This window comes from Vidua macroura, chromosome Z, assembly GCF_024509145.1.
Source record: "Vidua macroura isolate BioBank_ID:100142 chromosome Z, ASM2450914v1, whole genome shotgun sequence".
In the NCBI taxonomy this organism is placed as follows: Eukaryota; Metazoa; Chordata; class Aves; order Passeriformes; family Viduidae; genus Vidua; species Vidua macroura.
Genome location: NC_071611.1, coordinates 77,451,833 through 77,466,384, shown reverse-complemented (window position 1 = coordinate 77,466,384; position 14,552 = coordinate 77,451,833). Strand labels below are relative to the sequence as shown.

The 14,552-nt window shown below is 43.8% G+C and overlaps 2 protein-coding genes across 3 annotated transcripts in view; both read left to right on the top strand.

The window, feature by feature from the left end:
• LOC128821621 (uncharacterized) overlaps window positions 1–14,552 on the top strand; it is a 291,087-nt gene that overhangs the window by 15,920 nt on the left and 260,615 nt on the right. The window lies entirely within an intron of this gene.
• LOC128821614 (3'-5' RNA helicase YTHDC2-like) lies at window positions 12,990–14,108 on the top strand. 2 transcript variants are annotated; one of them, XM_054002808.1, is made up of 2 exons: window positions 12,990–13,494; window positions 13,944–14,108. In XM_054002808.1, exons 1-2 carry the CDS (start codon window positions 13,122–13,124, stop codon window positions 14,036–14,038), a joined length of 468 nt encoding a protein of 155 aa, XP_053858783.1. In that variant the 5' UTR covers window positions 12,990–13,121; the 3' UTR covers window positions 14,039–14,108. The 2 variants fall into 2 exon arrangements, with proteins under 2 accessions (XP_053858783.1, XP_053858784.1); XM_054002809.1 differs by having other exon boundaries at window positions 12,990–13,296; window positions 13,944–14,103.

Sequence of the window (14,552 nt, the reverse complement as noted above, 5' to 3'; positions counted from 1 at the left end):
ATTTGGTTGCATCAGAAGGGAAGAGGAAGGTAACCAGTTCAGAAACCTAACCAGTTCAGAAACCTGCCATTTTGGCCTCCAGCCATGCCTGAAATTTCTCATTTGCTTTTTGAACCCTGCTGGAGCTCGGTCTCTGAAGGACAAGAATTTTTTCAGTGGAGAGGTTAGACATGTGGTAAATAGCCTGAGAAATGGAGGTTAGACCTTCCCAGTTTCAATTTTATAGAAAAACAAAAAGCAAAAAAGAAATAGAAAAAGAAAAAGAAAAAAAGAAAAAGAAAAAGAAAAAGAAAAAGAAAAAGAAAAAGAAAAAGAAAAAGAAAGAGAAAAAGAAAAAGAAAAAGAAAAAGAAAAAGAAAAAGAAAAAGAAAAAGAAAAAGAAAAAGAAAAAACGAAACAACCACCAAAGCTATGCCCAAGTAGTTTTGTGTAGGAGCGATGGTGGGTAGGACAGTCAGGGTGGACAGAGACGAGAGCACTTTGAAGCCAGGTCTTGGAACTTTCCGTTTATTGCAAAGGGCGTGGCTGCAGGGGCCCTGTTTGGAGCTGCCAGCCACAGCTCGGAGCAGGCCCAAAAGAGGAGCCCAAAAGAGAGACCTGAAAGAGCGAGGAAGTTCTGGTTACAGCCCACTAAATCTTCTTCTGTGCTGAATATTCTAATTGTCACTAACCAATCTAGTACAAGATACAGATCCTATAGCATTTACCTACAGCCTATAGGAATCATTACATTACCATACTGTGTTACATTTTAAACCCTAAAAACTACTCTTTGCACCCCTTCTGCCAAGCTAGTAGGGTCTGCTCTGACCCTTGGACCTGTCTGCAACCAGAGGGTATTGTTTAATCAAAAGGGGATTACCTTCAGCCAGCCATACCATTGTTTTCCAGTTGCTCAGTAACTAAGGCTAGTAACTATCTCAAAGCTTACTTTCATTTCAATCTCGCTTATAGTTTCCATATTCTAAAAATCTTTTGACAGGCAATCATATTTAGAAGGTTTTCCTGTTTCATCTTCCCCAACACTTTTGCTTTCTTGTTCTTTTTTTAACCACAGCACATCAATTTTCCTCCAAACTGTAGCATCTTTTCCCAACCCTGTTGGCCTTCAAAACTTTCAGGCTTTCAAATCATCTGTACATTGTTCAGTCTTGCGTGTGGGTGGCCTGGATAAGTTTAGGATGTGTTTTTCTCCGACTGCAGTTAGAATTGTACACTAAACTCTTGGCTGTTTCTGGGTACTTTAACAAGTTGATGAGCTTGCAGCCAGGTGCCCGGGGCTGGGATCCAACGTGGGCGGTTGACGCCGGTGCTGTGTTCCTTTACCACAGGAGCAGGGCCACCCCTGGCTTGCACAGCTCTAAGGACAGTGAGGACTCCAGCTCCCCACCATGTCCAGTGGCTGAGCACAGCTGCAGAGAGACAGGATAAAACCCTCTTTGTGACATCTGGGGCTGTGGGAAAAGGAAAGAAAGCTGCCATAATTATTTATACTCAAGGGGAGTGTGTTTGCTGTTTTAGGCTTGGAAATTTTCCTCTGGCTTGAAGAGGATAATAACAAAGTCTTTTTGGTCACCATCTATTTCAGTGCCACCAGCACAGAGCTGTTAGTATTGTGATGGGCATTTTTATGGAGACCAGGCCACAGCCTGGTGCCATGGAGAGCTAGCCAAAACCTCCCATTTCTTACCCAACACTTTCTGCGATGGGGACACCATTAATGCATTGATTGAGTATCCAAATGAGCAGAGGGTGACCATAGGGATGGCACTTCTTCTGATTTGACCTTGAAAAGTTTTCCTTTTGCCACTTAAAGAAGCTGAAACTTGCAGCTGAGAGACAGAGCTGCAGGTGGCTCCTGTGTGCCCAAGCAGGCATTTTCATCCCAATACATTTGTGCAGGCATCTTAAACTGTCTGTGTTGAATATGAGATTCCAAATGTTTGTTTCCTTACCTGGCGGATTTCCTTTTTTGCCTTCCACGTACCGCTGTTTTCTAGAAGAGGACAAGAAGCTCGATGAGTTTTGGTTTATGACCACTGTGCTTAAGGGACCAACAAGCACTGCAGAGATGCCTTTCATGTACTAATCCTTGGAAATAGTAGAGTTAGTTAGTGTAGCAGAGTCTGTCTTCTCAAAAGCCTGTCAAGCTGGTGCAAATCCTCTGAAAAGGAAACATGCTTTGCTGATGTAGTTCCCACTAACTAGGTCAGTCAATGAAATCAGCTGCCAAGGCAAGATCTGCTGAATGCTGGAAAAGCTGTGGCTGCACTGGGGTTTGGGTTTTTGGTTGGTAAAGAAAAGTCATCTCTGGGTCTCTGCCAGGGCAGAAACTGCCCTGCAGAGTGGAGCTTAAACAATGGGATCTGAGAGAGCAGTTACAGATGGGAAAGAAGCAGCTGGAGCCTTATGTTTCCTTTTCCTGCAGGCTCAACTCCTGATAGCCAGAGGAGGGAGACCAAAGCTGCGGCAGCCCAACCGATGCTCGTCTTGCCTGCGTGACTTCCTGAGCTGCTGCCTGCAGACAGACGAGGCACGGCGCTGGTCTGCCAAGAAGCTCCTGCAGGTAAAATGCAAAGGGGCTGCAGGTGAAAGAGTGTCTGAGGGATGGGCTCCTCCTCCACTGAGGTCCAAGGCATCAGATGAGCCCCCGTTCCTCCTCACCTCCACTCTTGGTGCTGTTCAAATGAAAACGGTGAAGAATCCTAGACTGGGCTGGGCTGGCAGGGCCCTGTGAAGGTCATCTGGTCCAAGTGTCCTGCAATGAGCAGGGGCATCTTCAAAGAGATCAGGTTGCTCAGAGCCCTTTCCCACCTGACCTGGAATACCTGCAGGAATGGGGCACCTACAAGCTCTTGGGACAACCTGTGCCGGTGTTGCACCATGCTCCGAGTAAACAAGTTCTTCCTCAGACTTACTCTAACTTGATCCCCATTTTGTTATTAAAAATATTTGCCTGCATTCAATTGTTAACTGGCCCTGATAAAAAAGATGTCCCCCATTTTCTTCAAAGCCACTCTGAAGTCTTGGAAAGTGGCAATAAAGTCTCCCTGGGGCCTGTTCTTCACGAAGCTGAATAACTCCACCTCTCTCCGCATTTCCTGAGAGGACAGGTGCACTGTTTTCTGGCTGTTTCTGTCACCCTGTTTTGTAATTTGGTGGGGTGTTCTGTTTCATCTAATGGCAAAAGAACTGAAGTAGAGCAATACAGGGTACAGTGCCATGGAACTGCAGCAGCCAGCGCCACTCGGCTGGCCCTGCTGGGAAGGAAGGTGTCATCCAGCACAGGAGGGGCAGGGCATGCAAAGGTAGACACTGCTCTGTCTCCCTGTGGAAATTAGCACGGTGCCTGTCTCTCAAAGACAGGGACCTATGTGGCTCATTGGAGTTTCCTGAAAGGAAGAAACCCCAGGGACAGAAAGCACCATTTCTAGAGCACTGGCAGGGCAAAAATCCCAGCTAGATGAAGACAACACAATACAGAGATGAATGGGATTCTGGGCCAGGTTTGCCTGTGATGGCAAGGTCCAGCAAAGGATGACAGGGGAGCAGATGTCCCCGTCACTCCTCTTTCTGGGTCTTTCTAAGTACCAAACGAATCCTGAAGCACTGAGCTTGGAAAGTCATGGTTCACTGCTCTTTGTTTTTTTTTTTTTATCCTGTGGACAGCATCCATTTGTAACATCAGCCAAGCCAGCGTCCACCCTGGTACCACTCATCAACTCAGTGAAGAAGGAGAAGAAGAAGACAAGAAGAGTCAAGATATTATCTCCATAACCAAGTTAGAGTAGGATTGTAGAGTAGGACTCTAGAGTAGGATTGTTGAGTAGTTTTGTAGTATAGGTTTATAGAGTAGGATTGGAATTAAATAAAGTTTCTGAAGCATCAACTCATTTGGAAGATTCCCCTCCTTCTGACCCCTTCAGAAAACGCAACATTTCCTTCTGAATTGCCAGGTGTTTTTTATTGGTGCTAAGACACGCTTATGGCTTCTTTGGTATGGTTTGTAAGTGGAGAAGGCTCTTCTTCATTCATCCTCTCCAGACCACACTGCCTTTGGAATACAGCCCACTGGTCCCTTTTGGCACATCTGGGGCACTTCTAGTTGAGGCAGAAATGGCAATGGCATTAGCAGGAAAAACCAAAGGGGAAGAGGGGAAGCCAAACCATCCTGTGCTGATGCAGGCCTTCAGCTGTGACTCGAGAGCATTTGGGCACCTGCCACTTGGATTTGTATCCCTAAGTGCAATGTCTTTGGCTGGAGGAGAGCCTTGCTCAGCTGAGAAAGCAGCAAGATCAGAGGGGGTGCTCTGAAAGGTCTCCTGCGGTGCAGAGCTGTCAGCGACTGTGAGGTGAGAGCGGGCCCGGCCTTGCCCGGGCTGGAGCCGCAGCAGAGCCCCGGCAGAGCCCGGAGCAGCCTGAGCCTCGGCAGAGGCAGGCTGCCAGGAGGCCCTTGTAGCTGCAGGAGGCAGCAGCCCGGCCCTGCGTGCCTCTTCCTGGTGTCATGAATGAGGTGCCATATGTCAAGTTCAATAAACTGCAAGATTTAAACTTTAGCAGCAATTTTAATGGAGGTATAAAAAAATATAAAATAATAATAACGTCAAATATAATGAAGTAGTTACTAAGAGAAATTTGGCAGTGGTTCTGATAAAGCATAAACAAAACCAACCGGGGGACGGGGGAGGACCTCTCACCCTGCCGCACGTACAAAAGGCAAAAGAATCCAAGGACAACTTTTATACTGTATGCTAATACATATTCATCAATAGTTCCTGTAAATCTCCTCCCAGTTTTGATTCTTGAAGTCTACGTCACCATATTACACAGCGCATGTTCCTGTTGTTGCTGGGGGTCTTCTGGACTCTTCAGGGGTCTTCTTGGATGAAGGCCGATGGTCTTCCTGGCTGTCCTCTGAATAACCTGGCAGGTTGCGCATGCACATGGAGCTTGGTGTTACATAAGTAAGCATTATGTTCCTGTTTTGGGTTCTCTATCTGGAATTATATCAGCTTCTTTGTCTTCAAGGCTGTTCTTGCCTAAGAAGAAGTTGCCTGGACTATTATTTGTCTCAATGTCGATTCCACTCTTGGAGGTTTTCCCAACTTTGTCCTTCCCAAGGCCGTTTGTGCTAAAATATCTCAATACTCTATCCTGGATCTTATGAACATCTGCGAACATCTGTTTTGTGATGCTAATGACATATCGCTTTCCCCTATTACTTTTTAACAAATATTTTCTAAAATATCAATATAGTTACAATTATTAGCACAAATCATCTTCATTTATCACATCTCCATCTGGCTGTGTTTGAAGGTAGAGGGTCAAAGCAAACTCCCTTGGTTCCTCCCTGAGCCCTGCCCAAGAGGAGGATGAAACCAGATGTGCCCGCACTAGAAGTTATGGTAGCTTGTTTATTCAACAGTATAAAATCTGGGCCCTCTCACAGCAAAGTTGGCAGCCTGGCCTGAGGGTGGGCGAACCACATAGGAATTCCCCGTTACTGGGAGTGCTTCTCCAATCCTTTGGTGTGACAGGGCATCCCCAGCTGACGTGTGTGTCAGGACAATGGTCAAGTATTAGGGTAACTGGTGATGTGTCTTTCTTCATCCCTACAGGCAATCTTTTGTAGCAATAATCGGGTGCATTGCTTAGCTTATCCTTCTGTACTTCTTTGCTGCTTTGCCCTACAGGAAATGGCACTTCTTCCTTAAGTTGGTGTGGGTGTCTTTGGTGCTGACCCTGCCAGCAAGCCATTCCCTTCAGAATTGGACTCGGTGGATCCCTTCCAACACAGAACGCTCTGTGATTCTGTGATCACTTCTACAAAGTTTGCTCAGAATGACTTTCAGCTAAAACACTTGAAATTATTTGCTGAAATTAGAGTTGGTAGATAGTTCTTGTTGGTAAACAATGGAGGGAGAGAACAGCTTCATGTGGTTTTTTGGGGCGTTGCTCCAATTTTGTGGGTTCCTCCCTCCATTTTGGGATATCGCACCTCCGTTTTGGGGGTCTCCACCCAGCGACTTTGGCTTCCACTCCTTCCACTTTGGGGCCCCCCTTTAATTGTGTGCACCCCATCCCCATGTTCCACACATGCCCAGCGTCCCCAGTGTGCACTGAATGGCCAGCAAGGGACTGGGGAATGCTGGGACCCACAGTGATGTCAGTCATCCCTCCTGGTTACACACAGGACTCCTCGGCCCTTTTTGGGCTGCCCTGGAGTGCCAAGGCCACGGTGAGGAAATGTCTTTGCTACCATGCTGTGCAGGATCTTGCTTGGCTCATTATGGCCTCATGTCCCCTGTGAAAAGAAGTGACAGCACCAGCACCAATCTGTGTTATCTCTAACTGGAAAAAGCTATTCTGAAACAGTCTACAACAGCATTTCAGTTTACATAACACATTATGTTTCTTACTCCATCATGTCACATGATTAATTTGGGTGAACTAAGTTTTTTCCTAACCTATTTCTGTGTTTGAAAAAAAAAGACCTTGATATTAAGGACATATGAGTTTCCCTCATAGCATCAGGTATTACTCCTTTCCTATTAATGAAGTCTTTGAAGATATCCAGTTCATGCCAAAACATCTTGATCTTCCTTGTTGCTGTCAGGGATTAATGAATATATAAATCCAGCAAAGTTATCACACTTGTTGCACAGTGCCTTTAAAGTACATTAACTGATGGCAACAGTTCTAATTGTTAATATTTATTGTACCTTGATTACGTAAGTCATTACAAGGTAAAGAGTTCCTCTGGCATTTTATTAACTGAAACTGCTTGCAAGTTAAGCATGCATACACTCACTGGTCTCATATGGTCTCAGTCTCTGCAGATTTCCAAATTACATCGCTCACATTAGTTCTTGCTGGATGACCAGGTCACTGTAGTATGGAGCCAACACACTTCCATACTCTTCCAAGGCATTTAAAGCAGAAAATATTGCACCTATCCTTTCAGATGCTGTCTGCTAAGCCTCACAGTTGGCCAGTTCTCACAATTTTTAAACTAAGCCTCACAGTTGGCCAGTTCTCACAATTTTTAAACTAAGCCTCACAGATGGCCAGTTCTCACAATTTTTAAACTAAGCCTCACAGTTGGCCAGTTCTCACAATTTTTAAACTAAGCCTCACAGTTGGCCAGTTCTCACAATTTTTAAACTAATCTCCCACTTCTAGTCTAATCTAGATAACACTTTATCTTTTGTTCTCATCTTAGATGCATGCTGCACACACTAGCTTTCTTTCTGGATCAGAAATTCACCCATTCCTTATCTTCTCCCTGCTCATTGTGAACAATTTTTGGTTTGGTTGAACTGAATTTTTCCTGCTATCTTTTCCTTCTGGGCATCAGCTGTAGTTAACTTTTTTTGTATTTGTACCAGTCCCAAGAAAACCTGGTGCAGTGTTTTCTGACTTTCCCTGATAACAAAGCAAAGAATGTGAATTGCAGATGGCAAAACCCCCACATTTAAAAGACAAACTATGCTGTGCAGCAGAAAGTACAATTCCACTTGAAGCATCCCTGGTGTGAGGGGTATGTGGTGCCTAGAAAGTTGTGAAGAGAACAAGGAAGGAGGGCAAGGAGTGAGAGTTCTGTACTGCTGTGAGTAGCAAAATAGATTTGATATTTCTCAAAAGAAATTTTAAAAAAGTTTGTATATTTTCTGTTTAAGACTGGGGGCTTTAACTGTCAATCCGTTGGGTATTTCTCTTCTTATGCAAGTTAAATAAATCTTTCGTTTTTCAATATAATTTATAATGAACAATATAAATTTTTCCATAATGCCCTGATTTCTAAATTCAAATAAGCATATACAAGACAGTCAATGCCAACGTTAATAACAATGCTGTAGCACTACTAGCTGCACTTAATCTCCAACATTGATATACCTAAAATCAGACATCTCTGAAAGATGAGCAGGAGACACCTGATTTCCAGAGATGCCGGACTTTTCAGAGTTTTCACCAAATCAACAGGACACCTAAGTTCTTGTGATCTCTGAAAGTCAAGTCTACCTCAAATCAGATGTTGAACAATAGAAAAAGAAAAGCACTGTAAACCTCTCCAAATTTACCTAGAAGTGGTTTTGCAGTAGAAAACAGCTGAAGTCACTGCATAAAAAGATGCCAAATGACCAAAATCAACTGACCAAAAAAATGGAAGAACTTCCTTCTAGATAACATTCAGCCCGAGCATTTTCAATTAACCTCTTTCAAAACCCACTAACAAAACAGTAAGTTAATTTGCAAGCAGAAGTTTTAATTTAGTAACATTCCTTTGAGCAAGGTAGCCAGGGTGTGCAATGCAGAACTTTCTCAGCATCCAGAGCCCAACTGTCCAGAATACCATCTCTTTCAATTTCCTAAATACTACATCCAGCCCTTTTCACACACTTGCTAAAAAGTTCCCTGTTGCTCCATGAGGTTCTGGTTAATAGACATGTCAGGGTTATCCGAGTGACACTGTCACCCAGCACAGATGGGTTCTCTTGGGGATATTGGCAGAGTGAGGATAGCACTAAACCATAGGTACAATTCAAACTTTGTTTTCTTCACAGGATGTTATGATTGATACAGAAGAGAATTTATTATTAGAATGGCACAGGATTTCTACAAGCAGAGTCAACATAGTACAATCTGTAACTAGCACGGTAGGGAATTTATAATACAATTTAACTTATAATTTCTCATCACCTGAATCTCTGCAGCTCAGGTCAGATCCCAATCCATGGTTTGCTGTATCAGTATTACAATGACAATCTCGAGGGGCTGGGGAGCCAGAAGTTGCAGGGGCTGCCTGGGAAGTCAGAGCAGGGCCTGGCAGCCAGGACCACCCAGCCATGGCAGCCAGATCAGCCCAGGGTATCAGACACTTCCCTGGGACAACAAAGGGCAGGCTGGGACACGGGACCAGGGTGGAGCTGGCTTGGCCACCAGGCACTCACATAACGTGACTTTGCACACGTATACCAAGCCTACTTTTTCTATTTTTTTTTTTTTTTTTTTTTTTTTTTTTTTTTTTTTGGGAAATGAAATTAAAAACATAATTTATTTTCTATAATGCAACTTACAAACCACATATTTTTTGATGTTGCTGTAAGATAGATGGGAGAGTTAGGTATTCTAATTGCTGCCACTGCGTAGGTATTCAGACTGAAGATCTTTATGGGCACTATGATCAAAAGCAATGCCTGATGATGTCAAAGGAGAGATTATACCGTGTTTCAGTTGGCTTCAGATAAAGACCATCTTTGTTTACTGACCTTCATTGTAAAAAGATTTTTAAGATTTTAAGTAACAGACATATAATGTGAGTTCAAATTAATGTTATATAGAACATCACTGTGTACAGCAAACTGCATCTGCTGCCAACAGAGTAATGGTTTAGCTAGGAAATTGCTAGGTTAAATTCTCATCAAAATCTTGTGTCTGAAGTCAGTGTATTACCCTCTTCACATTAGTTTGTTTAGATCCACTTCTCATCACAGATCTATGATTTAAAGCTCCATCTAGAAATATAAGTCTTGTGCAGCCTTTGCTGTGGAATTCTTAGCAAGTAGAGCTGTTTGAAAACTCTTACAACAGTATATTCAAAAGATTTTTTTTTAATCGAGGAATAAAAATACATTAGAGAGAATATTAGTTTTTAGATAGAATATTAATGCCTCTTTTGAGAAGCTTCTTAATAATTTTTCACCTTTATAAATGCTCAACCACCTTGTAAAACTGTTCTGAAAAGTGTACTTTTTTATGATGATGATGATTAATAGAAATGAGAACAGATTTGCCCCTTTTTCCAAAAATATCCTAAACTGCTCTCCTACGCAGACAGGTTCCTATTCCTGGATCTTACATAAGGATCCACATTTTGGATACAGAAAGTTAGAAGTTCATTTCCTCATTTCTTGTATATACATGTAAACAAAGATATTGAATAGTCCCACTATTTTTTTGCCAAAGTATATTATTTGAAGCTGTATTTCTGTTAACAAAATACCACTTTGGTCAAAAAAAGTGGGGGCACATGTCAAGATAAATGGTCTTTTTGTAGACTGTGACTAGGAAGTAACCTCAAAACCTTTTGCTGCAAGCTACTGATGACTGCGATAGGTAAATCTGTTCTGTGCTCCAGAAAATTTCTGCAACATAGGTTTTGTTTTCATCAAAATATTTCAGTGAAACAGTATTCTAGTAGGAAATTACATTCTGGATAAATTAATCTCCCTAGGGAGCACATCAGTTCCCGTTTCAGCAAAGACACAAGCACATGAATGACGGGGATGAAATCCTTCTGCCTTCAGTCTACTCCTAAGCTCACAAGACATGGGATCCCTGCAGTTTTCATGCTGCCTTGATAACATGTTGTAGACACAGAAAGATCTGCTAGCACAGGATCATTCAACTCTCCCTCCTGTCCTCTGTCATTTGCTCACCCTGGAAACTAGAGTTTCTCAATTTAGGAGTGAGGAGTAGTGGAGAAAGCTGTGGGAAGACCTGGGGCATATCTGACCCTGTTGGGAATCACGCTCTTCCCAGCCTTCGTCCTGGAGTCGTTGCTGAACTCTCTGGATGCCTTGAGGGCACTGAAGGGTTGCGGCTCAGTTCAGTTCAGCAGTGATGTGGGAAACGGATTTGTAGAGACAAAGACCAAGTTCTGCACTGTGGCAAGTGAGCACCTGAGAGAGGTTGTTTTACAAGGACAGAACTGATCAAAAGGCTTTTTCCTTGATGTCTCAAAAATCAATAAGAACTGAAGTAAGGGAAGTGGAAAAGACAGAGAAGTAAGGAATGATGTGTCAGCAGATGATAGGAGAGGTTCCAGAAATGGGGCAGAGGCAATCACCCGCATCAGCAGCCAAAGGTCTGGGGAACTATCAATGGATCAGTGTATCCAGGAGTGTGCAGTAGAGCAAGAAATGCCCATTTTCACTGCAGTTAATTTATTAAACAAATATCTCTCAATAGAATTTGACATCAGTCTTACTTCCCTAAATGTGTATAAATACATAACTTACTTCATGGCAACATTAATGATCACAGCAGCCAACAGCTGTCTGCTTACAAATTTACTATAATGCTTAAACCCCTACATACTGGAATTCCTTTTTTTTTTTTTTTTTTAAATAATCAAGGAACTGAAAAGAGAAATAAATCTTGTGCTCTTTCATTAACTTGGTCTTGAAGAATTGGCTCACCAGTGATCCTTGCATCATATTTCAACAGCTACGAAGTCTTACAGCACTTAAAATCTTTAAAAAATCCCAAACAAACAAAAACCAGAAAGACTAATTATTTTGCAGCCAAACCTGACAAAATCTAACACAGTACAGAATTGATAATACTGTTTCACTCACTTCCTTTGCAGTTCTTTTTCTGGTAGAACTGGCATCTTTTGTGGAACATAAAGAGTGTTTACAAGAGAGAAAATGTTCTGCAAACTGAAAAGAAGTCAGCAGAAGTGCCTCTAGGGAGGGTAAAATAAGAATACCTAATTGTATTTAAACATGCAGATGTATTTTTGCATAAAACTGTGCTGCTTCTTAATTCCTCTTATAAACAATACATGGGTACTTGGACATACGTTAATACGAGGAAATCATTCTTATTCCAGGGGTTATTTGTTTTGAGTCAACATTAGCCAGAAGGTATTTCTGAGGCCAATCATGAAAACGGAATTTTTAAATCCTTACAGATTGTTATTTTTAATATGAAAAACCACAGCTAGTGATTTTTATTAAGAGAATACGTATAAAGAATAAAACCTCCATGTCTAAGAGCCTGGGTAAGCACAATTCTTTGCTTATTCATATGCTGAGTGCAGACTGCAACTCAGTATTTAGCAGGGCTGCAGGAGGCAGTGCGTGCCTGACCACACTCTCCTCTTTCTTCACCCTTCTAATAGCATTGGACAGTCAAAAAAGCAGTGAAGAAGAAAGGCATGTATTAAGGAATTTGTTATGCAGGATGCACTCAGGCTTGACGCCAGTCTCAGCCATGTAGATGAGACTTAACCCAACAGTTAGTTATCTCTGTGCCCTGCTGTATTTACAGGATTGCAAACTGAGAGCAGAATTGAACCTGAGGAATCATTTTTCAGAATCATGGGGCTTTTTGTCTATAGGAAGGCAAGATGATGCTGTTAAGAGGCAAAAACTGTTAAGAGATCTGGGTTCATAATTAAAGATTTCTGATGTGACTCTTTCAAATTAGTTATGAACTCTCATTTTTTACTCTTGATACCAAGGATGATAAGAGGAATGCTCATCTTATTCAGCTGAAGTGTTTAATTTTCCATATAACTGTGATGTGCTTTGCGGTGGCAGTACTGAATGTCACAGGAACAGCTATGAGGACCTAGCATTATGTACTTTGATTGAAGATACACAGTCAGATAGCTGAACTGAAAACTGAAAAAAAATTTAAAAATAACCTTAGAACAGATCAATTGTTCCGCTCCAGTGTGATCTCTCAGTGCAGAATTATGCTGAAGTTAGTCTTGTAAAAGCTTTGGTAGAGGTCGCTTAAGAGCTGTTTTTCAGTCAGCTGCATCAGACAGTGAGTGTTTATCTTCTATTTATTTAATTGCTCACTTCAGTTCACAACTGAGGATGTTTGTTCAAACGGAGGAGTAGTTTGTTCTTCTTCCAAGTACTCTCCTTCTGACCGATGATGTTTCCAAAGCAGCAGCCTTCAATCCCGAGCCCTGTGTCAAGCCCAAGAGGATTGGGTTTAGTTTCTACCTCGTGTCCTCAGCGTGGAGTCAAAGGACAGCAGGAAAAGACGATCCAAAACCAAGGGCAAGTAACACTTTACAGAGTGAGGAGGCTGAGGGCCGAGATGACCCTCGCCACAGCTACGTTTAATACCATGAATTAAAGCACGTAATTTATGACCGGACAGGGCACCAGTGCCACGTTTTGGCCAGAGCCATACACATACCTCGGTACTAGGCAGGCTTGGCCCTACCGTCGGGAAAAGAGCCAATTTCCTTCCCTTCGGCCCGACGGGGCTGTGGGTGACTCCACGCAGGCCCCGCCCGCCGCCAGCGTCGCCCCTCGGGCCGAGCAGCTGCGGCCCCCGATCCGTGTGGGGCCGTGTGGGGCCGTGTCGGGGCCATGTCGCGACACAGGCGGGTTCTGCGGCGGCAGCCCGGCGGGGCTGCGGGGGACTGGGCTGCCGGCGCCGCGGGGCGCGCCCGGGCCGAGGCCCTCAGGGAGGTCGGCGTGGACGAGGTGGTGGAAATGGCGGTGCAGCTCGCCCTGGAGCGGTTCCGGAGCGGGGACGAGGCGGGTGCGCGGCACAGCCCGGCCCGGGGGCAGCCTGCGGCTGTTGGGAGGGCGCTGGCAGCGGGTCAGGGAGGGGATCCTGCCCCTCTGCCCGGCCCTAGTGAGGCACGGCTGGGGTGCTGTGTCCGGCTCTGGGCTCCCCAGCACAGAGACAGGGAGCCACTGCAGGGGTCCGGCAGAGACCACCGAGATGAGATGAGAGGTCTGGAGCATCTCTTATCAGGAGAGGTGTGGGAGTTGGTCCTGTTAAGCCTAGAGGAGACCGAGAGGGGATCTCACTAATGCATACGAAGATCTTCAAGATGAGTCCCAGGAAGGCGGTGCAGACTTTTTGGTGACAGGACAAGGAGCAGTGGCCATAACTTAAAACACAAGAAGTTCCACCTGAACATGAGGGAGAACTTCTTTCCTTTGCGAGTGGCAGAGCACTGAAACTGCTGCCCAGGGAAAGTGCTGAGTTTGCCCCTCTGGAGACATCCCAAACCCTAGATGTGTTCCTCTGTCAGCTGCTCCAGGTGACCCTGCAGGGGGTTGCACTGGCTGGTCTCCCTTCCAATCCTAGCAATTCTGTGGTTCTGTAACACTGAGTTGTCAAGATTAGTGCCTGTTGCATTGTTACTGTTTTCTCATTATTATTTATCATTCTTCTAGAGATGGAATTTCCTTCTAGTTTCACTAGTACTGAAAGAGCATTTGTTCACCGTCTCTGTCAGTCTCTTGGACTGGTATCTAAAAGCAAAGGGTGAGTCAGGGTACAATTTTCAGTTTTTTGGTGCAGACCAATAGAATTTCAAGACTAATGATAACCTGACTGATGTTTTCAACATACTCAACTGTGTTGCAAGGAATAGTATTAGAGAAAAAAGTGTAAAAGAGAAATGAGCATCTGTGTTCGTTGCTGTATGCATGCTTGGAAAAGCTTGTGACATGCCTTTTGGGACAGCTTGCTTTTATACTTTGTGGATTTAATGGCTCCATTAAAAAAGCTTCTCACTGTGATTTCTGTTTTTTTTTTTCCCAAAGATTTTGCATAGCATCTCCTACCTTGACAGATCAAAGTCAACCTAGAGTAGGTTCCTTTTTCCTAAAATATGTTTTCTTCTCCCGCCGACAGAAAAGGAGCCAATCGCTACCTGACTGTAAGGAAGAAGGATGTATCAGAGGCACACGCAGGCATGACTTGTGGCTTGGCTCTCCGTACGAAACACGCTGTTCGGAGTCTGATTCAGCGCTTTCCCGTCACAAATAAGGAAGGCACGG

Coding starts and splice junctions, on each gene's coding strand:
- LOC128821614 (XM_054002808.1), top strand. CDS start 13,122: ATGTCGCGACACAGGCGGGTTCTGCGGCGGCAGCCCGGCGGGGCTGCG. Junction 13,495..13,943: donor CCACCGAGATGAGATGAGAG/GTCTGGAGCATC, acceptor TCATTCTTCTAG/AGATGGAATTTCCTTCTAGT.